The 26,292-nt window shown below is 47.1% G+C and overlaps 2 protein-coding genes across 3 annotated transcripts; both read left to right on the top strand.

Annotated features, from left to right (window-relative positions):
* Positions 1 to 522: 522 nt before the first annotated feature.
* Positions 523 to 21,935, top strand: SPAG5 (sperm associated antigen 5). Of its 2 annotated transcripts, none has more exons than XM_037492860.2 (24): positions 523 to 699; positions 940 to 1,065; positions 4,296 to 5,380; positions 5,483 to 5,657; positions 11,872 to 11,946; positions 12,192 to 12,272; positions 12,375 to 12,509; positions 12,723 to 12,842; positions 12,965 to 13,057; positions 13,384 to 13,497; positions 13,859 to 13,952; positions 14,122 to 14,269; positions 14,350 to 14,452; positions 14,636 to 14,769; positions 14,968 to 15,106; positions 19,417 to 19,525; positions 19,682 to 19,762; positions 20,011 to 20,131; positions 20,228 to 20,339; positions 20,723 to 20,803; positions 20,961 to 21,116; positions 21,201 to 21,275; positions 21,394 to 21,474; positions 21,723 to 21,935. In XM_037492860.2, exons 1-24 carry the CDS (start codon positions 649 to 651, stop codon positions 21,792 to 21,794), a joined length of 3,561 nt encoding a protein of 1,186 aa, XP_037348757.1. In that variant the 5' UTR covers positions 523 to 648; the 3' UTR covers positions 21,795 to 21,935. The 2 variants fall into 2 exon arrangements, with proteins under 2 accessions (XP_037348757.1, XP_037348756.1); XM_037492859.2 differs by having other exon boundaries at positions 12,192 to 12,284.
* A 679-nt stretch (positions 21,936 to 22,614) lies between these two features.
* On the top strand, positions 22,615 to 26,125 carry ALDOC (aldolase, fructose-bisphosphate C). The gene is made up of 9 exons (XM_037492005.1): positions 22,615 to 22,736; positions 23,806 to 23,929; positions 24,016 to 24,227; positions 24,330 to 24,384; positions 24,472 to 24,632; positions 24,748 to 24,831; positions 25,074 to 25,248; positions 25,373 to 25,572; positions 25,692 to 26,125. The coding sequence occupies exons 2-9, from the start codon at positions 23,818 to 23,820 to the stop codon at positions 25,785 to 25,787; spliced, it is 1,095 nt and encodes a 364-aa protein (XP_037347902.1). The 5' UTR covers positions 22,615 to 22,736; positions 23,806 to 23,817; the 3' UTR covers positions 25,788 to 26,125.
* The last annotated feature ends 167 nt before the right edge of the window (positions 26,126 to 26,292 follow it).

Below are 26,292 nucleotides of genomic sequence, written 5' to 3'. Positions count from 1 at the left end.
CCTCTGTATCCCCGGTTCGATCCCCGGCTACCGGGTGAGGGTCCCACATGGCGCGCAGACCTCTCCTGCCGCCCGCTGCTCCCCTCAGCAGTGTACTTCGGTCCTTCTGCCTGCTCTGCTCCCCGCTCTGGCTCTGGGAAATTCTCTCACCCTCCCGCGCTTCTGACTGTACCCAGAGCTTGTGTAAATAAATAAATCTGTAAAAAAAAAAAAAAAAAAAGGTAACGGAGGGAAACCTGTGGAGAGACTGCCTCAGGGCAGGCCACGAAGACCTGACAGAGCAGGAGGGTGAGCTATGGGGAACAGGAGGTATGGAGCCCCTGGGTTCTCCTGCCACCGCGGTACCCTCCCCGAGGTGAGGTCACACCGCCAGTCCCGCGCCCGGCCGACATCCAGCCTCCAGCCCGGGGAGGCGGAAGGCGTTCCCGCCCGAGAGCGCAGGGGGCCCCCGGGCTTACCTGGGGGCGGGGCCACCGCCAGCCCCGCCCACCGCCCGCCGGCGCGAGCCCGGGGCCGACCCGCTACCCTGACGCACAGCGACTCCGCGGCCAATCCGGGAGCGCAGCGCAGGTTCAAATAGAGACGGCGGGCGGCCATGGCTTCACCTCCTGGGCCTGGAAGGTGAACGACTTCGTGTCTGCGTTGAAGATGTGGCAGGTGAAAAAGCGGGACACTGGCCTGTCGCCTTCGCCCCCACCGGTAAGCAGGAGAGCCTCTTAGGGAGAGCAGGGCCGGGGTTTCCCGGAGGGGGCGCCCGTCGTGCCGAGTGGCCTGGAAAGCTGGGCCGAGCGTGAGGCGGCGGGGCCCGAGCGGAGTCTTTGTCCCGCGGCTTTGCGCGCCACCGTGTCGGGACCTCCGCTTGTTACCCTGTCAGCTTCTTGGGGATGAAGGGCGGGCTCGCAGAGGCCGGGCTTTTTCACACATTCTCTTGTTTGTTAGGGAAAGCCAGCTGTGAGAACGCCTCTCCGAGAACTTGTCTTGCAGCCCAGTGCCCTCCCCAGCTCTGGAAAAGGACCCCCGATATGCGACACGCTGTCCCCATCATTGTCCAAGCTGGGATTGCAGGTGAGATTCGCCTGGCCAGCTTCTAACTGGGCTCTTTGCCGAGAATGAGAGCTCAGAGGAACAGAGGGCGAGGCCTGGAACGTAATTAATAGCGATAATGAAGTCTTCTATCTCAGTGACATCCATTTACAGCTATTCAGGCCAACAGAGAGGTGCCCTAGGTTGGCTAAAGGAAATCCACTGAGACCCCGGACCTCTATTTAGTTGTTAGGTTTTTATCAACTCCCCACTTCCCTACTCCTCAATCCCCCTATGTTTACCGTACAACTGAGAAATACCGTGCTCTCCCTCTAGTAAGGACTCACAGAGAGGTCAGTCCTTTTCTTTTCTTTTTTTTCTTTTAAGATTTATTTATTTATGCATACAAGAGCTGGGGTACAGGCCAGAGTTGGGGGGTGGGTGCGGTTTGAGAGGATTCACCAGAGACTAGAGTGGGAAACAGAACAGGCAGACTTACTGAAATACACTGCCCGCGGCAGCTGAGGGGAGCAGTGGGTGAGACAAGGAGAGGTCTGCTGTGCCATGTGGGTCACCTCCCTGGCCAGCCAGGATCGAACTTGCCCTGCTGCACATAGATTCACAGTGCTGCGACTTAACACCTTGCCCCAGCAGGGAGGCCCCAAGGTCAGGGATTTCTGCAAGACTGAGTCCTATCCTTAGTATCATCAGAGGCAGCCGGAATTCTCCTGGATCAAATTGCACCTCTGGAAGGCAGGGTTCATGTACCACCTTAAAACTTGCCCCTTGTAGAATTGTCTTCACAATTTGAGTCCTTTATCAAAGGTCTTGAGAGAAGTAGCTATGTGGAAACTGCTTTTCAATTGCTTAAAAAATTGTCAAAGGAGATTGACCTCTCTATAAGGTTCCTTGAGGAAACTTCTTTTAGAACTTACTACTTGGAAAATTACCTTTCTGGAGAAATTGCTCTTCTTTTCTCTTCCTGAAAATAGAACTATGTAGTTGTCATATTTTTTGCTCTTGTTCTTCCAGAAAGCTCAGGGGTCAAATCTGATTATCAGGTATAGCTATTACTCCTTGAAATAGGAAAAACTGCTTCCCCTTTTTTTTTTCTTTTTAACCATGAGTTTGTATTTCATTAATTGATCAGTTGATCTATCTGTATCTGTTCTTTTTCATGCAGTCCAAATTATTTTTGGAAGGAGATGGACTAAATAAAGTTATAGGAGGAAAAAAGAGCATGTAACAACAGACACAGCCCAGATAACAGATTTATAAGGGTAGCTGTCTTGAAAGGGTTCTAACACCTACCTTTCTTTCTTTTTTTTTTTTTTTAAAGATTTATTTATACAAGCACTGCGTACAGTCAGAAGCTCGGGAGGGTGAGAGAATTCACCAGAGCCAGAGCGGGGAGCAGAGCAGGCAGACTGACGAAACACACTGCTGCGGGGAGCAGCGGGTGTGGCAGGAGAGGTCTGTCGCACCATGTGGGACCCTCACCTGGCAGCCGGGGATTGAACCAGCGCTGCAGAGGCTGGGGGCAGATTCGCAGCTCAGCGCTCAACTGCTGCGCCACCAGGGGAGGCCCTAACACCTACCTTTCAATAGGACTTTTTTGGATAATGGAAATGTTTGATAATCTGTGCTGCCCACTATGATAGAAGGATGTTGAGCACTTGAAATGTTGCTAATGTGACTGAGGAACTAGATTTTTAGCTTCATTTTATTTAAATATCCTCATATGAATAGTGGTTACCACGTTAGACAGTAGAAAAGAAATAAATACTAAGCAGAAAAGAAATAAAGATCTAGTCAATCCTGCTTGGAACTTGAGCCATTTCAACGTGTGAACTCACATTTTCCTTTACCTTGGAGAAATTTTATTCTATTTGTTAATACCTCATCTGCATATGTTCTTTTCTCTTGAAAGAGCATTTATTCACATGTTAGCTTCATTAGACTTTCCCTCTAATTTTGTTAACTTTTCCCTCAGATTTACATTTCTTTTTATTTCTAGCTCTAAGATGTTTCTTACAGTTGATTGACCAGACCAGTAATTCCATTCTCAACTCAACCATCTTTCAATTTATTTCACTGAAATATTTTTGTTTAAAAGTTATAGTTATTTTCCCCAGTCTGTGTGTTTGTTGAACCTAAATCTTGTTATGACATATGTATGTATATGTGTACATGTATGTATATTATTTTATTTTTATTGGTTTGGATTACCATCTGATTTCCATCAGCTCTGTTTTGTTAGGGTCTAACTTTTCTAACTTAGGGTTTGTCTTTTCTCTGGCTATTAGAGCCACTCAAGTACATTTGTATTTTCCTTTTCCTTGTTCATATGGACTTAGGTCCAACAAATGTGCAAGTGGTGGAAGGTGCAGTGGACTTTGTGCCTGTGGATTAGAAGTGGGAGGTTGTCAGTTTTTTTATCAGGGAACCAGGAGAAAATCTCTCTGCTCTTCATTCTCCCCTGCTACAAAGGCTAGAGCTTTTCAAATCCCAAGTTGAATGGATTCATCCATGTATTCAGGATGCCTATAGCTCTTGTGGGCCAAGGAGACTAGTCATAGCACAGATTGATGTTATCAGGGTCCATGGAATTGTCCTCAATTTCTCATTTGCTCCAGAGGGGAGGAAATGTTATACAAGAACTGGGGTGGGGGGAGGGTGAAAGATATGGAGGGTGAGAGGATCCACCAGAGATAGAGTGGGGAAGAGAACGGGCAAATTGACTGAAATACACCCCCGTGGGGAGCAGCGGGTGATACAGGAGAGGTCTGCTGTGCCATGTGGGTTACCGCCCTGGCCAGGGTTTGAATTTGAGCTGCAGCAGCTGCAAACAGCTTCATAGAGCTGACGCCCAACTTCCGGTGCCACCAGGGAGGCCCATTAGCTTTAGATTCTGACAGAATTTGAGCCTAGGGACCCTTCCCTCTTATTTCCCTAGAATACAGTTGGGGAGGAATAGTATGATATTCAAGCTACTGTCTCTGCATGGTATGGGTAGGTTATCTCAGCCTTGTTTACTGTAGACTGTAGACTGGTTTTAACAGTCAACACTTGAAAGACCCCAAAATGGCTTCTCAGCCTTTCTTTCCCTGTATTGGGTCAGTGTAGTGAGCAGCAAGACTCAGCCAAGTTCTTACCTAAGCAGAGGTAATGAGAGCTCTTTTATGAGATTGTACAGCATCCTGTACATATAATTGCATAATGGGGAACAGAATCAACTGCCTTAGTCAACTGCTTTTTTTCCCCTTTGGCAGGAAGGCAGCAACAAGTCATCTCTACTGGATTGTGTCAATGCTAAGAAGATAGACTCTCCTTCAGAACAGTTCAGCCATCCCTCAGAGTGGCTAGAAACTTGTCAACAGGAATCTGATGAGCCCCAGCTAGATCCAGTTCCCCAAACCAACTCTACTCCCAAAACATCCGGGGAAGCAGTAGACTCATTGGATGACAATGTGGTTAAAACCCTGGTCCCGGAACCTCCTACAGTAGGGCAGCAGCAAGACATTACATGGACAGTCCATTTGGAGAGCATGGTAGAGACAAACAGCATGTGTCTAGATGAGCCTTTGCAAACAGGAGATCTGCTGAAAAAGGGTGAGGCACCCTGCATGGAAGACAGCTTTTCAGAACTTGTTCTTGCCATGCCTGAAAAACCTACATTTGAAGATCCTCCATCTCATCTCTTAGAGTATTCACCAAATCTCTGCTCTGAACAGGGCCCACACTGTCCCAATGAAAGCCTGAGAGACAGCAGGGCTGAGGCTGAGGATGTAGGCCCTTCTGAAAGTAGTGACTTCTTGCCTTCCTCCATGCTCTGGCTTTCCCCTTCAACTGCCTTAGCAGCAGATTTCCCTGTCAGTCATGCGGACCCAGGGGAGGGAATTGTGGAGCACAGAGCTATTAAGGAAGGAGAAATGAGCTTTCTCACACTCCCTGAGGAGGCTGAATTCAGAGATCAAGCACTTGTCTCAAACATGGAAGATATTCTGTCCACATGTCTGACCCAAAGTCCAGGGGAAGTGGAATCCCAGGCAGCCTCAGAGACAGCAGTGGAAGATGCTGGTAGGATTCTCATCTCTGATACAGGACCTTGGATGTCTCCACTGGCCTGGCTGGAAAAAAGTGTAAATACTTCCACCATGCTGGAAAATCTCCGTCAGAGCTTATCCCTTCCCTCTGTGCTTCGGGATGCTGCGATTGGCACAACACCTTTCTCTACTTGCTCGGTGGGGACTTGGTTTACTCCCCCACCCCCATGTGAAAAGAGTTCAGACACATCCCAAACAGGCGTGGTAGACACCAAGAACAGTACTTCTGAAACAGAGCGTTTCTTGTTGGGGTAAGTGTCCCTGAATCCTTGTACCTCCTGGGCCCACTTAAACTGGACCTGATATTCCCACCCCTTCCTCTCTCTTCTTATGTTCTTCTCTTCCTGCTGCAGCCATCCTCCAGATCTGACTACCTTATCTCGACGTGACCTGGAAGATAACCTGCTGAACTCTCTTGTTGTTCTGGAAGTTCTTTCCCATCAGCTGCGGGACTGGAAGAGCCAGCTGACAGGTCCTCACCCGGAAGTTCAGGACAATAGCACACAGACTGATACCTCTCCAAGTGGGGTAAGAAGGTTCTTCCGAAAGCTCTGAGAATCTCAGTGAGCCTCTTCCTCAAAATGTATGCTACTCTGCCAGAGGGCGAAGGGGACTCCTTAGTCACAGGCACATTCTTAGAATGTATGTAAAAGCGGGATCTGAAAAAATCCCTTAAAGCTGTGGGTATTCACTTTACCCCTGGGGAACATCAAGTCTTTCCGAGGGAATACAAGCAAGAAAAATTTTGAAGAGCTTGATTTCTAGAATCTTCAGCTTCCAAATGTACTGTTTACTAATTTTTTCTTACTTCCTCATTCTCAACTGCTCTTGTGCACTTTACTAAAGAACACACTTACCACATATCCTGAATCTTATGTTGTCAAGGGATAGCCATCAAAGGACAATAGGAAATATTTATGTACCTGCTGAGAATGCATGGCTGCAATGATTACAGACATCACTTATACATGCTTTCAACAAAATTGAAGGAAGACTTTAATTATGTCAGCAGTTCACTAAAAATTTTGATGAAAGTTCACTTTGAGATTTTTAGTGTATATCTCCAAACCTGCTCTAGAACTGGGTGACATGCCCTGTCTTCCTTCTTCCTTACCCACTTGTTCCCATTATTATGTGAAGATTTATCAATTCTTTACTTTAAGAATGGAAAATAAGGGGCCTCCCCGGTGGCTCAGCGGTTGAGCGTTGGGTTGCGAAGCTGCCCGCAGCCTCTGCGGCGCCGGTTCGATCCCCGGCTGGAGGGTCCCTCATGGCGTGCAGACCTCTCCTGCCGCCCGCTGCTCCCCTCAGCAGTGTACTTCGGTCCTTCTGCCTGCTCTGCTCCCCCCTCTGGCCCTGGTGAATTCTCTCACCCTCCCGCGCTTCTGACTGTATCCAGTGCATGTATAAACAAAACAAACAAACAAACAAATAAATAAATAAAACATGCCTCTATTAAAAAAAAAAAAAAAAAAGAATGGAAAATAAACTTCTGCTCCAGCAGGAGGTTTTTTCCCCCGGGTGATGGCTATCTTTCAGCAGTAATGAAGGCTCCCCACTTTCTTTCATAAAATTGTTGCTGAACCATGTCTTATTATAGGAATTATAGTGACCCATAGGAACATGAAGGGGAAGAAGCTTTATCCATTTCATTAATAGATGCTTCCCATTAAAATTTCACTGCAAAAATTACAATATTTACCATGATAGTGTACAACTGATGAAAGAAACTTTTTTTCATTTCCAACTTTTGTGGTCAGAGGAATTTAAAAAAAATTAAAACTTAGATCAACTTTTGTTGTTGTTGCAGAGATACTCATGAGTAACAGTCTTTGAAGTACAAATATGTATTACTAATATAGTATATATAGCCTTTGTAACAATTTACACTTAAGGCTACTTAATCTTCCAAAATTATTGTAGGAGATATGAGAAGAAAACAGTTAAGGAAAGAAGGGAATGGTGTCAGGGAAGGGATTGATAGCCTCAGAATTGTGGCTGTTACTAATAAGAGTTGGCTTCCAAATGTCCAGACCTCCTTTAGGTAGAAAAGGTCCTCAAAATAATGACTTTACCTTTTACCTTTTGGAAATCATAGTCTCTTTGATCCTCCAACTGCTCAATTTCTTTCCTGTGTTTTCTTATTTTTGTATTCTTTCCTCTTATCCTTGATCTTTTTCCCTATGTATGAATACCCTTTACCCCAAAAGCTTGCCGGCTCCCTTTGGACACCACTGAAGCAGAACCAAAGAGGGTACGTGATAGCACCTTCAGTTGTTCTGCATTCCAGGGCCATATCCTTTTCACTCTGCTGTCTCCATCACACTAATCCTATCACCTGCCTGACTGCCCAGCTCAGAGCAGTATGGTGCTCTCTGCAGGGCTCTGCAGGTACTTGGTGCAGTACTGCTGGCATACTAGGGAATAATGCTTGTTTTGCTGGAGAAGAGTGATGAATTCCAGGAGATCTGCCTCCTTAAATGCAGACTGCCACAGCACTGTGATGCTTTCTTCTGCTCCAGCAGGAGGTTTTTTTCCCCGGGTGATGGCTATCTTTCAGCAGTAATGAAGGCTCCCCACTTTCTTTCAGAACTTTAAAATCTTTCTGTGGCTCCTCTGTCTTTGAGATCCTCATCTACATTACAAAGCACACTAAAAATCTTTTCTGCCCCAAGATAATAGACAGTTAGATGGTAAGATAATAAAATTCACTAATATTTGAGAAAGTTACTATTACTGGTAATCAAAGACATGCAATTGAAACAAGTGCCAAAATAGCTTTCCAACAAATAGTAAAGAATAAGTTGGATAATGCTTCCACTGACCGGTAAGCACTGACCTGTTGTCAGTAGGGAATAAATTGCTTCACTTTTTTTTGAAGGCAATTTAAGACTTTTTAAAGCAGGAGCCTCCTGGGTGGTGCAGCAGATGAGTGCTGGGTTGCGAAGCTGCCCACAGCCTCTGCAGCGCCGGTTCAATCCCTGGCTGCTCCCCGGCCACTGGAGGAGGGTCCTACATGGCGCACAGACCTCTCCTGCCACCCGCTGCTCCCCTCAGCAGTGTGCTTCGGTCCTTCTGCCTGCTCTGTTCCCTCCTCTGGCTCTGGTGAATTCTCTCACCCTCCCGCGCTTCTGACTGTACCCAGTGCTTATATTAAAAAAAAAAAAAAAAGACTTTTTAAAGCAGTTCAAGAAACTTTTTGACCCAGTGACTCTACTTCTAGGGATATGTTCTAAGGGAAAAAAAAAAAAAATTCTGCATAAAGATAGTCACATTTTAAGCCAGAAGGAAAAAGAAAAATATCAGATAGTTTCATTTATAGCAGGAATATAGGGGAACCAAATAAGACATCAGTGTGAAAAAATAACAGTACAAGGGCCTCCCTGGTAGCGCAGCGGTTGAGCGCTGGGTTGCGAAGCTGCCCGCAGCCTCTGCAGCGCCGGTTCGATCCCCGGCTGCTCCCCGGCCACCGGAGGAGGGTCCCGCATGGCGCGCAGACCTCTCCTGCCGCCCGCTGCTCCCTCAGCAGTGTGCTTCGGTCCTTCTGCCTGCTCTGCTCCCCGCTCTGGCTCTGGTGAATTCTCTCGCCCTCCCGCGCTTCTGACTGTACCCAGTGCTTGTATAAATAAATAAATAAATCTTAAAAAAAAAAAAAAAAGTACTTAAAAAAAAAATAACAGTGCAAAACACAACAAAGCAAAAACAGACAATTATAAATCAGAGACATACTGCAGGGGAGGAGGAGCACATGGGACTGAGGTGATGGTGCACGGGTGCATTGGTGAAGGAAATTCTATGGGGACTACACCTGAGGGGGGGAAGCAAATATTGTTTAAAAATGAACAATGATGTGAAAAATTTTAAAAATTAAAAAAAAGTCACATTTTTTAATAATGAAAAAATGTAAAATAATGGTACATCCACAAGATGGAATATTCTGTAGTCAGTAAAATGTACATTTATGAAGAGTTATTAAGTACACGGCTAAGCAAGTTTAACATCAGTTCATGGTTTTATTTATTTATTTATTTATGAATACAAGAACTGGGGTACAGGCCAGAGGTGTGTGTGGGGGCGGTGAGAGGATTCACCAGAGACAGAGTGGGAAACAGAACAGGCAGACTGACCGAAGTACACTGCTGAGGGGAGCAGCGGGCAAGTCATGTGGGTATCTCCCTGGCCAGGAATTGAACTCGTGCTGCAGTGTCTGCGTATAGCTCCATAGGTTGTGTCTTTTTTTTTTTTTAAAGATTTATTTATTTATGCATACAAGATCTGAGGTACAGGCCAGAGATGTGGGAGGGTGAGAGGATTCACCAGAGACAGAGTGGGGAACAGAACAGGCAGACTGACTGAAACACACTGCTGAGGGGAGCAGCAGGCAAGGCAGGAGAGGTTTGCTGCACCATGTGTGTTGCTCCCTGGCCAGCTGGGGATCAAACTCATGCTATAGTGGCTGTGGATTGCTTCATAGTGCGGTGCTTAACCCCTTGTGCCACCAGGGAGACCCAGGTTGCGTCTTAAACCCTTGCGCCACCAGGGAGGCCCAAGATCATGGTTTTTAAGAAAAAAATCAGAGCTCAGATAACCCTCTGAGAGGCTTTGAGGTAAGATAAAAATACCAGCAGGAATTAAAAATGAGTGGTATTCTGGGCCTCCCCGGTGGCGCAGCGGTTGAGCGCTGGGTTGCGAAGCTGCCTGCAGCCTCTGCAGCGCCGGTTCGATCCCCGGCTGTTCCCCGGCCACCGGCGGAGGGTCCCACATGGCGCGCAGACCTCTCCTGCCACCCGCTGCTCCCCTCAGCAGTGTACTTCGGTCCTTCTGCCTGCTCTGCTCCCTGCTCTGGCTCTGGTGAATTCTCTCATCCTCCCGCGCTTCTGACTGTACCCAGTGCTTGTATAAATAAATAAAAAAAAAAATAAATCTTTAAAAAAAAAAAAACAAAAAAAAAAAACAAATAAAAATGAGTGGTATTCTAAGGTAGGTTTCCCCGAAAGCAGATGTCCCAGTCTCAGACTAATCCAGTGAGGAGAATGAAGATAAATTCAGGGCTAAATAACACCAATTACTAAAAGCAGGATCCTAATTTACTTACATAATCTCAATTATAGTTTTTCTTAAGCATTACTATATTTCATCAAATCTAAATATTACCAATACTAAGATATATCCAAATTTCACTGTGGAGGTATACAGCAATCTCTGAGATGGGTGCTATACTATTGGTTAGGAAACTCTGTTATAGGTGGTAAAATTATTAATGATTTTTTCTCCATTTTATTCATTTTTGTATTTTCCAAAAATTTACAATAAACGTATGTTGTTCTTAGAGAAAAATGTTATTTTATTTTATTTAAATTTTATTTTTATATTCCCCATATAATTACAACCCCCTTATTTTGACCTCAAATCCTCCTTTCCCCGCCCCCAACCCCTGATAGAATATCTCTGGTTCATAGTTGTTTGTTGATTTTGATATTTTCTTTCTTATAGTTATTCTTTTTCCTGGCCCCTTATTTAAGTTTTCTAGATTCCTGCTATGAGTGAGACCATCCGGTATTTTTCTTTTTCTTTCTGGCTTATTTCACTGAGCATGATCCCTTCCAGCTCCATCCATGTTGCTGCAAATTGCATGTGTTTATCTTTTTTGAATGCTGAGTAATATTCCATGGTGTATATGTACCACATCTTCTTGATCCAGTCATCTATTTTTGGGCATTTGGGTTGTTTTCAAAGCTTAGCTATTGTAAATAGTGCTGCTATAAACATAGGGTTGCAGGTGCTCTTTGGAATTGATGTTTCTGTGTCCTTTGGGTAAATACCTAGGAGTGGAATTGCTGGATCATATGGAAGCTCTATGTTTAGTAGGTCAAGAAATCTCCACACAGCTCTCCATAGTGGTTGGACCAGTTTGCACTCCCACCAACAGTGCAGGAGAGTTCCTGAGAAAAATGTTATTTTAAAAAGGAGTTTTTAACCTACTTTTGGATCTCTTTCCTGACTTGGCTTCATCAAACTATGAGCCTTGCTCCTACTTTTATTTTTTAATTTAATTTAATTAATTAATTTTTTTTTTAATAGAGGCATGTTTTATTTATTTATTTATTTGTTTTCTTTGTTTATACATGCACTGGGTACAGTCAGAAGCGCGGGAGGGTAAGAGAATTCACCAGAGCCAGAGCGGGGAGCAGAGCAGGCAGAAGGACCGAAGTACACTGCTGAGGGGAGCAGCGGGTGGCAGGAGAGGTCTGCGCGCCATGTGGGACCCTCCTCCGGTGCCCAGGAGCATCCGGGGATCGAACTGGCGCCGCAGAGGCTGCGGGCAGCTTCGCAATCCAGCACTCAACCGCTGCGCCACCGGGGAGGCCCATTAATTAATTTATTTTTAAAGATTTATTTATTTATACATACAGGAGCTAGGGTACAGGCCAACTTGTGGGGGGTAAGAGGATTCACCAGAGACAGAGTGGGAAACAGAACAAGCAGATTGACTGAAATACACTGCTGAGGGGAGCAGCAGGCAAGTCAGGAGAGGTCTGCTGCACCATGTGGGTAGCTCCCTGGCCAGGGATTGAACTCGTGCTGTAGTGGCTGCGGATAGCTTCATAGGTTGCGTCTTAACCCACCAGGGAGGCCCTGCTCCTACATTTAATAGGAAGGATTCTTGAACTCAGTTGGTAGGAGAGGCAATGGGGTATTGATATATCATACACAAAAGGAAGAACTCTGTTTCTCTGACTAGATAAGTAAGAAACCTCGACATCTTTGGAAGAACCAAGAGATTGGGCAAGCTCTGCAGCAGGCCAGGAATATCATGGTAAGTGTTGACTGACCTTATACCGCTACTGGGTCTCCTGTGAAGATCAAGAATGGTGCATCCTAGGTGGTTAGCGATGGTGGTACTCAGTTGTGGTAGTGAAGAGAGGTTTCCAAACCTTTGTTAAGTTCACCTTCTCCCTACTGGGAACTTGAAATTGGCATCAGTGACTTTGTTCCCCAGTGCCCCCTTCTTCCTGCTCAGCGACTTTATTTGACCTAGTCTAATCATCTTTCTCTCTACAGCAGTCATGGGTGCTGGTCTCTAAAGAGGTGATATCCTTGCTTCACCTATCTATGTTACACTTAGAGGAAGATAAAACAAATGTGAGTCAGGAGGTAAGAAATGTGAAGATGAAGTAGAGACCTTTGGTGGGACTGAAAGCCAAAAAGTGGAGCAAGACACAGCATCTGATTCTTGTCATGCAGTCTCGGCGTGTGGAAACCTTGGTCTCCTGCTGTTTTGATGTGTTGAAGAAACTGAAGGCAAGACTCCAGAGCCTCAAAGCAGAAGGCGAGGAGGCAAAGCACAGAGAGGAAATGGCCCTCAGAGGCCAGAATGCGGTAAGATGTCAGGTTTTTGTTCTTGGACGTGGGAGAGCTGTTCCTCAGGTGTCCTGTGGGAACACAGATTCACTGGAGACATAGATAGGTGACCTATGAACTGTTTGCCCTGGAGAATCATGCACTAACTACTGGAGCCGTGGAAAGTTATGGTTTTTTTATGCTATTTCCCTCTTCTGCTCACTCTGTCCTTGCAATCTCTTCTCTAAACAGGCAGAGACTGTGCTGGAGGCTTTCTGTGCATATGCCAGCCAGCGTATCAGCCAGCTGGAACAGGATGTGGCATCCTTGGGGGAGTTCAGAAACCTTTTGAAGGAAACCCAAACCCAAATGGTAATTTGAGGGCATTTCTTTCTTGGGGTCCATGCCAACATACTGGGAGGATGGCCACATATCCCCACTTTGCTGTTACCAGAGGAAAGGGGCTCCTTGCACAGGCACTCCTTCTCATATAGGTAGACCTGCATGCTGAGCAAGAAGAGGTGGCTCAGAAAACATCGAGTCTCACTTCCATCTTGCATCAGGACTGGATAGCCATGCAACTGGATGTGAGTATTTTTTTTTTTTTTTTTTAGATTTATTTATTTATACATACAAGAACTGGGGTACAGCCCAGAGGTGTGGGAGGTGAGAGGACTCACCAGAGACAGAGTGGGGAACAGAACAGGCTGACCGACTGAAATACACTGCTGAGGGGAGCAGTGGGTGAGTTAGGAGAAGTCTGCTGCACCATGTGGGTAGCTCCCTGGGCAGGGATTGAACTCGTGCTGCATGGATGTGAGTATTTGGGGCCAACACAGCACTCCTTCACTTCAGCCCCGTTGGGCACCTGGCCTCGAGTGTGTTCTACTGACCTGCTTGCTTCCCCTGGCAGTATATAACATGGACAGCTTTGCTGAGTCGGTCTCAAGAACTCACAAAGAAACTCACAGCTAAGAGCAGGCAGACTCTGCAGGAACGTGATACTGCACTTGAAGAAAAGGAGCAGGTACAAACCAGGAGTGGGGACTGTTTAGTTCTTAGTTCTGGTTTCCTCTTTTTCTACAGAAGGCTTTCCTAATGAGTGTGATCATTAGCTTCTTACCTTGGCCCTGACCTCTTTCTATCCTGTGGGTTTGGAGATCAGTCGGGTTCCTTTGCTGTGCGATGGGCTTGGGTCCAGCTGTTTCCTTTATCCTTCAACACCTTCTTCAGCAACTTTTCTCCTCTGGTTCTACTTTTTCCTGAGAATTGGCCTCATTTGCTGCAGTGTTTCTGCCCAGGAGTAAGATGGTTTGCTGTCCTGAACTATGTGCTGGGACTCTTGATTCAGGAGGAACTGTGGGAGGAAAACTGTCTTTTTTTCCTAGGTTTCTAAGGAGCTGGAACAAGTCTCTGCCCATTTAGAGGACTGCAAAGGCCAAATAGAACAATTAAAGTTGGAAAACACTCGTTTAGCAACAGGTGTGTGTGTGTGTATATGTGTGTGTGCGTGCAAGTAATTTTGCCTTTGTGAGGTTTGGGGTGTGGCAGTACACCAAGAAAATGCTGGAGAGCACTTGTTTTGGAGCCCAAGTATAGGGAGGTTTTGGCCCAGTAACCACATGGTGTCATTAGGATACTTTTGGTCTAGATCTCCGGGCTCAGCTGCAGATTTTGGCCAATATGGAGAGCCAGCTGAAAGAGCTCCAGAGCCAGCATGCCCATTGTACCCAGGACCTGACCACGAAGGATGAATTGCTCTGCCAGCTTACCCAGAGCAATGAGGAGCAGGCTGCTCAGTGAGTTCCTATCAGGTTATTGTGGCAGTAGGCACCCAGGCTATAGGACTAAGTGGAATCTAATATAAGGTCTCTGGCAGATGGCAAAAAGAAGAGATGGCCCTAAAACACATGCAGGCTGAACTGCAGCAGCAACAGGCTGTGCTGGCCAAAGAGGTACAAGACTTGAAGGAGAACTTGGAGGTAAGGCATATGCCTTAGGGTGGGGGAGCTGGCAAGAGAGACTCGTGCCTAATGGTATTGAGGTGAGGTTTTAGACTCTGGACTGGACAGTCCTCTGTTCCCAGGGCTCTAAAAGTCCCAAGACGCTGGGACTCATTTTTCCCACTATCCTTACTCCTTTCTTCCCTTTTCCTGCTTTCCTAGTTTGCTGACCAAGAGAATCAGGTTGCTCACTTGGAGCTGGGCCAGGTTGAGTGTCAGTTGAAAACCACGCTGGGAGTGCTCCGGGAACGTAGCCTGCAGTGTGAGGACCTCAAGGACACCATAGAGAATCTGAAGTAAGAGCTCCTCCTTTCTCTGCTTCCCCTGGAATGCTTCTCTCTCCCAGGAATGCTTCTATAAGCTAGTCTTTAAGAAGGGTATTGTGCCAGAGTTCAGGAACCTCTAGTTTCCTCTTTGAATGCAACTCTGGGGATTGGGGAGAGGTGTTCTGAGGACTTCTGGTCTTTGACAGCCTTCCCTGCTCTTTATTTCAGGGCTAAACTGGCTAGCACCATAGCAGAGTACCAGGAGAAAGACCTGGAGAAGACACGTCAATATTCCCAGGAGCTTGGGGTGCTGACTGAGCAACTGCAGAACCTGACCCTCTTCCTACGGAAGAAACTACAGGAAAAGGTAGAATCTGGGGGTTCCTTCCTTGCATTTGTATCTTTGAACAAACTTTTATTTCTTCCTTTCTGATCTTTTGGGATCCTGCTGCCCTGAAGGGAGCTGGTGTTTTTAGACAATACCTGTTTACTCTGCATGCGGAGTTCCAGGTTGTTAGAAGTTCTGCAAACAGAATTTCTTCCTAGAATTGACTCCTGTTCTCTGAGGACATACTGGCTTGTGCGCATGTTCCCTACTAACTAGAAAAGCTTGTTTTCAGCAGTAACTTATTAATCTGTATCAGCATAAACACAGTTGTGTGCTATTTTCTTGTTCCTTTGTTTAAATCTTTAATAAAAGCTTGGGCTGGGACAGTGAAAGGTAGAGCTGCTCTTGATGGCATTCTCCCCAGCCTCCCCCTGCTGCAAATTCATTCAGACTCTGAGTCTTCGTTAATGGCAGAGAACTTCATCGGCTCTCCTGACCGTGGCACTCATCCATATTTTTTTTTTTTTTTTAAGATTTTATTTATTTATTTATACAAGCACTGGGTACAGTCAGAAGCACGGGAGGGTGAGAGAATTCACCAGAGCCAGAGCAGGGAACAGAACAGGCAGACTGACGAAACATGCTGCTAAGGGGAGCAGTGGGTGCGGCAGGAGAGGTCTGTTGTGCCATGTGGGACCCTCGCCAGTGGCCGGGGATTGAACTGGTGCTGCAGAGGCTGCGGGCAGCTTCGCAGCCCAGCACTCAACCACTGCGCCACCAGGGAAGGCTCTGATCCATATACTTTTTATTCCCTATTCTTGCTTTACTGTATTAGAACTTTTACCATGATGTTGAAAAGGAGTAGTGAGAGGGGCCATCCTTGCCTAGTACCTGCTATTAGAGGGAAAACTTCATTTCTAACCATTATAGATGATGTTAGCTGTAGGTTATTGTAGCTATTCTTTCTCAAGTTGAGGACGTGCCCCTCTATTTCTAAGTTACTGAGAGTTTTTAATTGAGTCTTTATTGTATAGAATGGTCTTAAAACACTATTCTCGTTCCATCTCCGTGACCTTCAGTAACTTTCAGTTACTCGTGCCTACACGAGCTCTTTAGCCTTTCACTTAAACTTTTCTTATCTGTCTCCCTCCTCCCTATTATGAAGCATTTCGTTCATCTAGGCTACCTGTACACTATGCACACGTCCCACCTCCATTCTTACTCAGACTCAGGATGTTACCACATCTGTTCTTCTCTGTCTTCAAACTGGAAATACCTTTCCCTTTCCCATTAAAATTCTCCCTATTTCACTTTCTTTGAAATATTCCCAAATCACACTCAGTGATCTCTATAGTCCTCATGAACTTATTTTCCTTTTGTACTTATAGTAACTTTCCTTAGATATCTGGTCTGTTCAGCTAGACTGAGAGCAGAAATTTAGCCTTGCTTCTCTGGCCTTCCACAGTGCACAGTAAACAATAAATGGTTGATATCTTTCCAAAACCATAATATTGGTTATTCAGCAGTTAAAGCTACAATCAGAATCCTGAAATCTGAATGTGCTTATGAGCTGACCCTTTTTCCCAGTATATACTGAACATAGGCAATGCCAGAGTCCACAGTCTAGCAGGAAAGGCAGAGGTGTAAAATATGGTCTTAACTTGTGATCATGGGAGAGGTCTGTGTGGAGCAGAGGAAGGAGCATCAGTTCTACATTGGAGAGTTACCATGTCTTCTCAAAGAACATGACCCTTGGTCAGTCCTGAAGTTTAGAAATTCGGAAAGCAGGGGTTGGTTAAGAGGAAGGCCCAGCTGGCAGGGGGAATAGTTTATAAAAGTTTTAGTGGTACTATGTGTACTTTTTTTTTTTTAAGATTTATTTGTTTATTTATTTATACAAGCATTGGGTACAGTCAGAAGCACGGGAGAGTGAGAGAATTCACCAGAGCCAGAGCGGGGAGCAGAGCAGGCAGAAGGACCGAAGTACACTGCTGAGGGGAGCAGCGGGCAGCAGGAGAGGTCTGCGGGCCATGCGGGACCCTCCTCCGGTGGCTGGAAGCATCCGGGGATCGAACTGGTATAGCAGAGGCTGCGGGCAGCTTTGCAGCCCAGCGCTCAACTGCTGCGCCACCGGGGAGGCCCTACTTTTTTTTTTTTTTTTTTTTTTTTTTTAAGATTTATTTATTTATTTATACAAGCACTGGGTACAGTCAGAAGCGCGGGAGGGTAAGAGAATTCACCAGAGACAGAGTGGGGAACAGAACAGGCAGACTGACGAAATACACTGCTGAGGGGAGCAGCCGGCGCGGCAGGAGAGGTCTGTCACACCATGTGGGACCCTCGCGAGTATCTGGGGATCGAACTGGCACTGCGGAGGCCGCAGGCAGCTTCGCATCGCAGCCCAGTGCTTAACTGCTGCGCCACCAGGGGAGGACCACTATGTGTACTTTTTATAGTGGCTACCTTGCAACAAGGTTAGGTGCTGGTACTACAGGTGAGAAAGACAAGGCCCTGCTTATGAGGAATGTGGTAAGTTTGGGGACTATAAAGTGGCTTTTTTTTCTAATTTACTTATTATTTTCTTTATTGTTGTTCATTTTGATATAATGTTTGATTTCTCCCCTCAGATATAGTCCCTGTAGTTCTCCCAGCACCATAGCACCTATAAACCATCACCACAGTCCCTTGTGCTTTTCCCTCCTCTGTTTTGACCTCTCTCCGCCCCTCCCCTGCTGTGTGCCTCAGATCTATGATCAGTTTGCAAATTTTGTCTTTTTCCTGACCCTTTGTTTAGTTGCCCTATAGTCCACCTATACGTGAAACCAACTGATATTTCTCTTTTTCCTTCTGACTTATATCGCTTTACATAATCCTTTCCAACTCCATCCATGTTGCTGCAAATGGCATGAGTTTATCTTTTTTGATCACTGAGTAGTATTCCATTGTGTATATGTGCCACGTCTTCTTCGTCCATTCATCTATTTTGGGGCATTTATGTTGCTTAGGAAGTGACTTTTTAATCATTGGAGTGTAGGTTCTATATTGGGCAAGGATGGCAAAGAGACCGGAGTAGAGAAGTAGGTAGAAGTCAGATTTTGAAGACTTGAACTCATGGCACTTATAGTAGGGGTAGGGATGAGTTGGATGAATTTAATTCATAGTTAGAAGGTAGGAGTAATAGAACCTTGACTAATTTTATGTTGAAGTAAGGTAGAAGAGTAACTGAACTTAGATTGATGGGAAGATAGCGACACTATAGAGCGGGGGTCAGTAGACATTCCCTGTAAAGGGCAATACAGTATTTTCAGTCTTGCGAGCCAAGTGTTTCTGTCTCAACTAGTCAACTTTGCCTTTATAGCCCAGGGGTGGCCATGACAATGTGTAAATCAATGGATGTAATTGTATTCCAATAAAACTATCTACAAAAGCAGCTGGCAGGCCAGATTTGACTTGTAGACTATAACTGGCTGCTCACGCTGATCTAGGTTTGTAAATACAGGAGAGGGGCAGATTTGGGGAGTTAGTATAAGGAAGGTGGTGAGTTTAGGTTTGTACATATTTGTGCATATTATCTTTGTACATATTATCTCTCAGGTGGAATTATGGAACATCCTGGTAGATTTTTTTGCTGGCTCTCAAGCCTTTGGGTCTGGAGAGTAGGGGAAAAATCCAGCTGAGAGAGACAGATTGAGGGATTATCTGTGGAAGTGGATGTGTCTGTGGAGTTCCTGAGGTAAGGTCATCTGGGGAATGGATTAAAATGTTAAGAGAGCAAAGGATGAGTAATAGTCAAGAAATGGGCTGTGGATAGAGACAAGATATAGCCTGAAAGATTTGAGGCCTGCCTTTGAAGGAGAGAGAGTCATGCTCCAGAGCTAAGAAAAGGAAGTTTCTAAAGGAAGAATATGGTCATTAACTATGAAATAACTCAGGGAAAAGAAGAGCTGAAAATCGCCCATTGCATTTGAAAGTAAGGATGGCACTGGTGAACCAAATGATGAAAATTTTGGTGAAGAAGGGGGCCAGAAGCCTGAGTGTAGTGGGCAGAGGAGTTAATAGATGGTGAAGATAATAGGCAAGAAATGTAGGCTTTTCTTTTTTATTTTTAATTAATGGGAAAGAGAAAATGCAGTAGCTAAAGGGATTTAAGAAGGTTTGTTGTGTTTTTGTTTTTGTTTTCTTTTTAATTATTGTTGCTTTAGTGAGAGAATTAACTTCAGGGAAAAAAAGCTAATGGAGAAGTTGGAAGACAGAGAAGTAATAGAATATCATTCCAGATGTAGTTGGGGAGTTTGGGGAAATCACTAACCCTGAAAAGCAACTGATATTTTTTTCTCCTTTGCCCTTAGGCTGATCCGGAGACCCTTATAAACACAGCCTGTGCTCTTACCCAAGCACACCCTCCACCCACCAACAGCGCCTTCTTGGGAAGCATCTTGACAGCAAAAGGAGACAAAGGTTAAAGGCCTGGAATTTAGGGGTGGGAAGTTGTGACCACTCCTGATATCCTCAGCTGTTGGAGATGCCCACCAACAGACTTATCTCTCCAGGGCAGATTCTTGGCTAGGTCACTAGAGGGGCCTCTACCATGGTTGGTTTTTGTTTTACATACAGAATCAGCTCCTGTGCCCTTGCTTGGAAGTGACAAGAGTGCCTTCACCCGAGTAGCATCCATGGCATCCCTTCAGCCTACAGGTTAGGGTGGGTTCTCCAGGGATCCTGCCTATTTCTACATCTGGTAGTGAGGATAAAGACTAAAGCAATGAGAAGTGCTTTGCTCTAAAAACCTCAATTCTACTTGGGCTCATTTTATTACTGCCTTTTGGGATCTGTAATGTTCCGGACATTCAAATCCTGTGGGTGGGGAACATGGATGAGAGTTGTGGAAATGATAGCTATACTCTTTCCACGCCTCTGCCTCTACCTAAGACTTTCCCTTTCAGAGACCCCTGGCATGGAGAAGAGCCTGGCAGAACTGAGTAGTAGGACTCTGGAGCTTCAGAGCCTGTGTTCCCTGCTGCAAGAGTCTAAAGAAGAAGCTGTCAGGAGTCTGCAGGGAAAAATGTGAGCGAGAGCAGGTCAAGTGAGAACACCCCTAATGTCAAGGGCCTAGCCAGCCCTGAGAGGACAGGAATAATGCTGAATTCTTCCCTCCCCTAGTTGTGATCTGCAGGATAGACTGCAGGCCCAGGAAGAACAGCATCAGGAAGCCCAGAAGGCAAAGGAAGCAGATATAGAGAAGCTGAACCAGGCCTTGTGCTTGCGCTACAAGGTGAAGGAGGGGCCTAGAAGTGGGGCAACGAACTGGAGCAGCTCTACTGGCCCACTGGGAATCATTGTCTCTCCAGGAATCTGGGTGGTGGGGATTTTCCAATCATTGCCCTAGTTTTGCCCCTCTGGGGTCAGACATTACACTTTTGGGAATCAGCTATGGGGTGACCCATCTCCCCAGGCTAACCTAGAAGTTGGGAACTCTAGCAGAACTCTCAGTACTGAAATGTGACTTGTATGATGAGCCCTGGAGGGAGAACTGGAGTGTTAATAATTGGCATCACCTGGGCTGAGCATGGGTCAGACACTAAATTCTATTTCCTGGCAAGGGCTGTAAGATTTGAGCCTCCCTCAATACCTTCTTTACTCCCTTTGGCTTCACAGAATGAAAAAGAGCTCCAGGAGGTGATACAGCAGCAGAACGAGAAGATCCTAGAGCAGATAGACAAGAGTGGAGAGCTCATAGTATGTTCAAGATGCCTGGCCCTTTACTTCCTGTGTTGCTGGTAACCAGGATCCCAAATCTGGGCATTAGATCCCCTGGTCTACCCTTGTTCACATTGGTAGAAGAATTGAGAGGATACTTGAGGGCTTGTGAATACCTTTCCATTCTTATCCCCAGAGCCTGAGAGAGGAGGTGACACAACTTACCCGCTCACTTCGGCGTGCAGAGACAGAGACTAAGGTGCTCCAAGAGACTCTGGCAGGCCAGTTGGACCCCAGCTGTCAGCCCATGGCCACTAGCTGGATCCAGGAGAAAGTGTTTCTCTCCCAGGAGGTGACTCTGGGTTGACAGAGGAGCTGGGCAGCTGGTGGGGACCCTAGGCTATACCCCTACTGATCTGGACATAACTATCATTAGGTGGATAAACTGAGGGTGATGTTCCTGGAGATGAAAAATGAGAAAGCAAAACTCATGGTCAAGTTCCAGAGCCATGTAAGAATTCCCATGCATTTTCCTCAACCACCAGCAAGTGCCTGGCCATATTTTCCTTGCCCCCAAAACTGTGCTATTCTTTTAAGCACAGGCTTTATCTAGCCTCTTTGCTTTCTAGAGAAGTATCCTAGAAGAGAATCTTCGGCGCTCTGACAAGGAATTAAAGAAACTAGATGACATTGTTCAGCATATTTGTGAGGTAAAGGAGGGAAGGAATTGATGCAACTAAAAAAGACCCTGGGATAGGGTGTGGCCCTAGTAGGCACAGAAGAGCACAGCACTGGTTCCCAGCCTGTGCTGAGAGCTGGGCCTTACTCACTCTTGCAGGCTGCTCTGTGGCTTCTGTTTTTTTTCTCTAACTCAGTGTTGACTGGGTGCTTCCTGGGGCTGTAAGCTTCAGGTCTCAAGCCTGTGACCCTGAGCTGCCTTTTTTGCCTCTCTTCCCAGACTCTGCTGTCCATTCCAGAGGTCGTGAAGGGTTGCAAGGAGCTACAGGGGTTGCTAGAATTTCTGAGCTAAGAAATGAAAAGCTGGAATCTGTTTTCACCCCTTTTTACCCGCACTACACCCTTCGTCCAGTTCCAGGACCAACTGGCACACAGCCAGCTATGTTTATCTTTTTTTTTTTAATTACTTAATTCAGCTATGTTTGAATGCTATTTAAATAAAATATATTTAATGTATTTTTTCAGGCTCACTGAATCTTCTTTCTTGGGGGAGGGGTGGATGAGGTCTGGGGAGATGCAGCTTGGCCTTCCTGCCTGAGTACCCTAAACACACCCCTCCTGCAGAGCCAAAACCAGCTGCCCCTCCTCCCTTCCCTTGCTTCCCCAAATACCCCGGGCACTGGACTGTTTGTCCCTGGCTTTGGGCCTGGGGGGAATACACAAGACTTCATTCTCTTACCTTCTCCATCCCCCTCCACGCTAGGCCTTGGTTAATAAGGGGGTGAGGACCAATAAATTCACCCAAGTAAGTTACTTACTCCCTGCACAGGACTCCCACACTTCGTTGGTGCCTCTGTCCCATCTACCCGTTGTGACAGGCAAAATTCCCAACATCCCGCACAGTGATATGCACTTGGTAAAGGCTATTGTGGCAGAAATGAGGGCAAGACCATTTCCTGTGTCTGGGGCCCTGGTGGCAGCGCTCCATGAGATGGGAGGGGGCGAGTCCACCACTGCCTGCACGGCTGTGGCCCGGGGCCAGGAGTCACTCCACCTTGTCACCCCGCCCCCTATGGGCGTGGCCGCACCGCGACAGCCAGTCTCGGGGAGGGGGCGTGGTCATGGCGGTGAGGTGCTGGCCCCGCCCCCCCGGGGGTGTCACGTAGCTCTGCGGCATTCGCCACCTCATTTACTGGAGCTAGGGCTGGAGCCACAGCGGCTGCTCCTCAGAATCGAGGTGTTCCTCTGGCTGAGCTGTTCCCGTGGCTGCCGCCGCTAACTGTGCTGCGCACAGGTGAGGCTCCGGGTGAGGTGGGAGCTACTCCCTCTCTGCTTCCTCTCCCTGGCTCTTCTTGCTGTCCTTGCCCTATACCTGGGGTCCCTGGATGTGCCTTCTCGCGGTCTCCTTACATTCTCTCTTGCATCTTAACTCCTAATCCCTTGGCTCAGCCTCTTCCACAACACCCCTCGCTCGGCTCTCACACCTGGACCTCAACTTTTTCAATCCTAAATCTTCCTCTGTCTCTTGAATTTTTCATTGGGGTCAGCCTCTTCAACCCAGATAATTTTAACCTCAGCTTCCTCCCTTTTTTAGGCTAATTTCCTTCTCCTGTTCTCTTGCCTTCTGTCCCCCTGGTCTAGGTCCTTCCCCCTGACTCACCATTACCTCCCTGCAAGTCTCCTTGCTCTTCATCACTCTCTTCCTTTCTCTACTTACTCCTTTCAAGCCTGACCTCTGCTCCCAACTCCCAATTGCGCTAGCAGTAAGGTTTGGGGTACAAAAGAAGTTATGAAAGCCTGTGGCTGTTATTTGTACCATTCCTATTCCGTAGCTGCCCCTAACCCCTCAAGAAAACCAAACCTTTCCTCCAGAAGCTTAGGGAAGGAGCAGTGATGGGTGTTTTTGCCTCATTCAGAAGCCTTGGAAGTAAGTGCACTTTCCTGGGGGCCCTGCTGAAGATGAGAAAGGGAAAGTTGGAAAGGTCAGGGCTTTTGCTTAATTGAAGAAGGGGTGAAAGTCAGTGAGAGGATTGACATCTTTGCTTGGGCAGCAGTTTCATCAGAAGAACTGTAACTTTAGGGCTGCTTCCCTCCCTACCCCCACCCTACCTCTTTCCCTGAGGCTGGGAATTTTGCCCACCAGGGACAAAAGGAGTTGTGAGAACTGGGCCCTAAGCCTGCTGTCAGCAGGACTGGTGCCACTTTGATGCCCAGAACCCATGCCAAGGATGCCTGCCCTGTTCCCAGTCCCATGATTGTTGGGGGGTGGGGCAGAGGGAAAGTCATTTGGCCCATATGGCGAGGACAGGAAGCAGAGCAGTTAGTGGATGTGGTCCAGTCTTACTATCTTGTCTCCATTCCAGAGAGCTGTCACCATGCCCCACTCGTACCCAGCCCTTTCTGCTGGGCAGAAAAAGGAGTTGTCTGACATCGCCCTTCGGATTGTGGCCCCAGGCAAAGGCATTCTGGCTGCTGATGAATCTGTAGGTAGGTGGGGGGTCTGTGGTGGAGTGATGCGAGGCGACCAAAGAACCCTGGGGATGATCTTGCCACCTCTCTTCATTTGTCTCCAGGCAGCATGGCCAAGCGGCTGAGCCAAATTGGGGTGGAAAACACAGAGGAGAATCGCCGTTTGTACCGCCAGGTTCTGTTCAGTGCTGACGACCGTGTGAAGAAGTGCATTGGAGGCGTCATTTTCTTCCATGAGACACTTTACCAAAAAGATGATAATGGTGTCCCCTTCATGCGTACCATCCAGGATAAAGGCATTGTTGTGGGCATCAAGGTGCAGCCACTGGAGAGGCGTGAATGTGAAAATAGGTGTATGTGTGAGGGGTGGCGTGGAGAATCTTGCCTGGGTTTAGCCCTCTCTTTGTGTTTCCTATAGGTTGACAAGGGTGTAGTGCCTTTAGCTGGGACTGATGGAGAAAGCACCACTCAAGGTATAGGACTTTTAGCACCACAGGGCGATTGGGTGGTTGATGCTGGCACAGATGGGCGGAGTGATGAGGCTGGCACTATGCTTGCAGGTCTGGATGGGCTCTCGGAACGCTGTGCCCAGTACAAGAAGGATGGCGCTGACTTCGCCAAGTGGCGCTGTGTGCTGAAAATCAGCGAGCGCACACCCTCAGCACTTGCCATTGTGGAGAATGCCAATGTGCTGGCCCGCTATGCCAGCATCTGCCAGCAGGTGTGTTGTGCTCCTGAGGGGGTTGGTTGGGTGCCCTGTGCCCGGGGAAGAGGGTTACAGGACTTTCCCCCATCCCATCTACTGCCCCTCCCAACTCTCCTGCTTTTACCTGCAGAATGGCATTGTGCCTATAGTGGAACCTGAAATCCTTCCTGATGGGGATCATGACCTCAAACGTTGCCAGTATGTTACAGAGAAGGTGAGCCTACACCTGGGCATGGGCATGTACTGCAGGGCAGCTGACGAGGGAACCTGTTCTCCATAATCCATGGCTCAGATTCAGATACTTTTCCCAAGTCCTCTTTTACTTGATCCCAGGAAAGACTTGTGAGTCTGAGCCTGTTTTGATAGTCACAGTGAAGCCCAGCCACTTTGAGACGAGAACATAGACTGATAAATGGCAGGGGCCCAGAACCTCAGTAAACCTCCTCTCCTCCCCAGGTCCTGGCTGCTGTGTACAAGGCCCTGAGTGACCATCATGTGTACCTGGAGGGGACCCTGCTCAAGCCCAACATGGTGACCCCTGGCCATGCCTGTCCCATTAAGTATAGCCCGGAGGAGATTGCCATGGCAACTGTCACTGCTCTGCGTCGTACTGTGCCCCCAGCTGTTCCAGGTGCCACCCTTTCTAACCTGCTGCTATCCCTAAGACTCAACCTCAGATTCTTCTCGTTGCCTTTGGGGTCCTTTACCCAGGAAAAATAGGAAGTGACCAATTTGTCTTCTCTTCTTCACCCTAGGAGTGACCTTCCTGTCTGGAGGTCAGAGTGAAGAGGAAGCATCTCTCAACCTCAATGCCATCAACCGATGTCCCCTTCCCAGGCCCTGGGCCCTCACCTTCTCCTATGGGCGTGCCCTGCAAGCCTCTGCACTCAATGCCTGGCGAGGGCAACGGGACAATGCCGGGGCTGCCACTGAGGAGTTCATCAAGCGGGCTGAGGTTGTGGGCATGGGATTGTGTGTGTTGCTAGGCAGGGGAAGCAGCTAGTGGCAACAGCCTAGAGGGTGTGGCACCTGAGGGTTGGTTTGATCTGCTTACCACCTCCCCTCCTTTTGCAGGTGAATGGGCTTGCCGCCCAGGGCAAGTATGAAGGCACTGGAGAGGATGGTGGAGCTGCAGCACAGTCCCTCTACATTGCCAACCATGCCTACTGAGTACCCATCCCACACAACCATTGGCCTGGCCACCTGCACCCAGTTTTGCTTGTAGTGATAGCCATTCAGAGCAGAGATGCCTCTCTCTAGCCAATACTGAATCCTTTTCTCCCTTGCCCTCTCCCATTGCTACCTGAGACCATTGGATAAAAGGATGACTGAGGGCAGGAGACTTTGCTTGAAGTCAGAGTAGTATGTCAGAATCTTCCCTCTGCCTCTGCCAGCACCCACAACTTCCCCATTGGTCTTCCCTTGCTTGTGCTCTCTCCTGGAATCACAGGGTAGGACACTAGACCTGACTCATGCTAGAGTACATACCACATAACAAATAAATGTAGCAAAACATGTTTTGTCTGTGTATTTTATGCATCAAATTCCCACCTCCATGTTTCTGACTCCTCTCTGGAGTCTCTGACTGTGGAGATGGAAAGGGTGGGTTTTGAATTTTACTTAGTTTTAAGTTTATGGGGAAGGCCACACCCAGTTAGGATTCCCAGTTCAGGCC

This window comes from Talpa occidentalis, unplaced genomic scaffold (genome assembly GCF_014898055.3).
Source record: "Talpa occidentalis isolate TD23 unplaced genomic scaffold, MPIMG_talOcc4v2.1 talOcc4.7, whole genome shotgun sequence".
In the NCBI taxonomy this organism is placed as follows: Eukaryota; Metazoa; Chordata; class Mammalia; order Eulipotyphla; family Talpidae; genus Talpa; species Talpa occidentalis.
This window is presented reverse-complemented; position numbering and strand designations above follow the sequence as displayed.

Bases quoted from the DNA above. Each gene is read 5' to 3' on its own strand.
- SPAG5 (XM_037492859.2), top strand. From the start codon at position 649: ATGTGGCAGGTGAAAAAGCGGGACACTGGCCTGTCGCCTTCGCCCCCA. The intron at 5,658-11,871 runs GTAAGAAGGTTC...TTCTCTGACTAG, and splicing joins CTGATACCTCTCCAAGTGGG to ATAAGTAAGAAACCTCGACA. The intron at 11,947-12,191 runs GTAAGTGTTGAC...TTCTCTCTACAG, and splicing joins AGCAGGCCAGGAATATCATG to CAGTCATGGGTGCTGGTCTC.
- ALDOC (XM_037492005.1), top strand. From the start codon at position 23,818: ATGCCCCACTCGTACCCAGCCCTTTCTGCTGGGCAGAAAAAGGAGTTG. The intron at 24,633-24,747 runs GTGTGTTGTGCT...TTTTACCTGCAG, and splicing joins ATGCCAGCATCTGCCAGCAG to AATGGCATTGTGCCTATAGT. The intron at 24,832-25,073 runs GTGAGCCTACAC...TCTCCTCCCCAG, and splicing joins GCCAGTATGTTACAGAGAAG to GTCCTGGCTGCTGTGTACAA.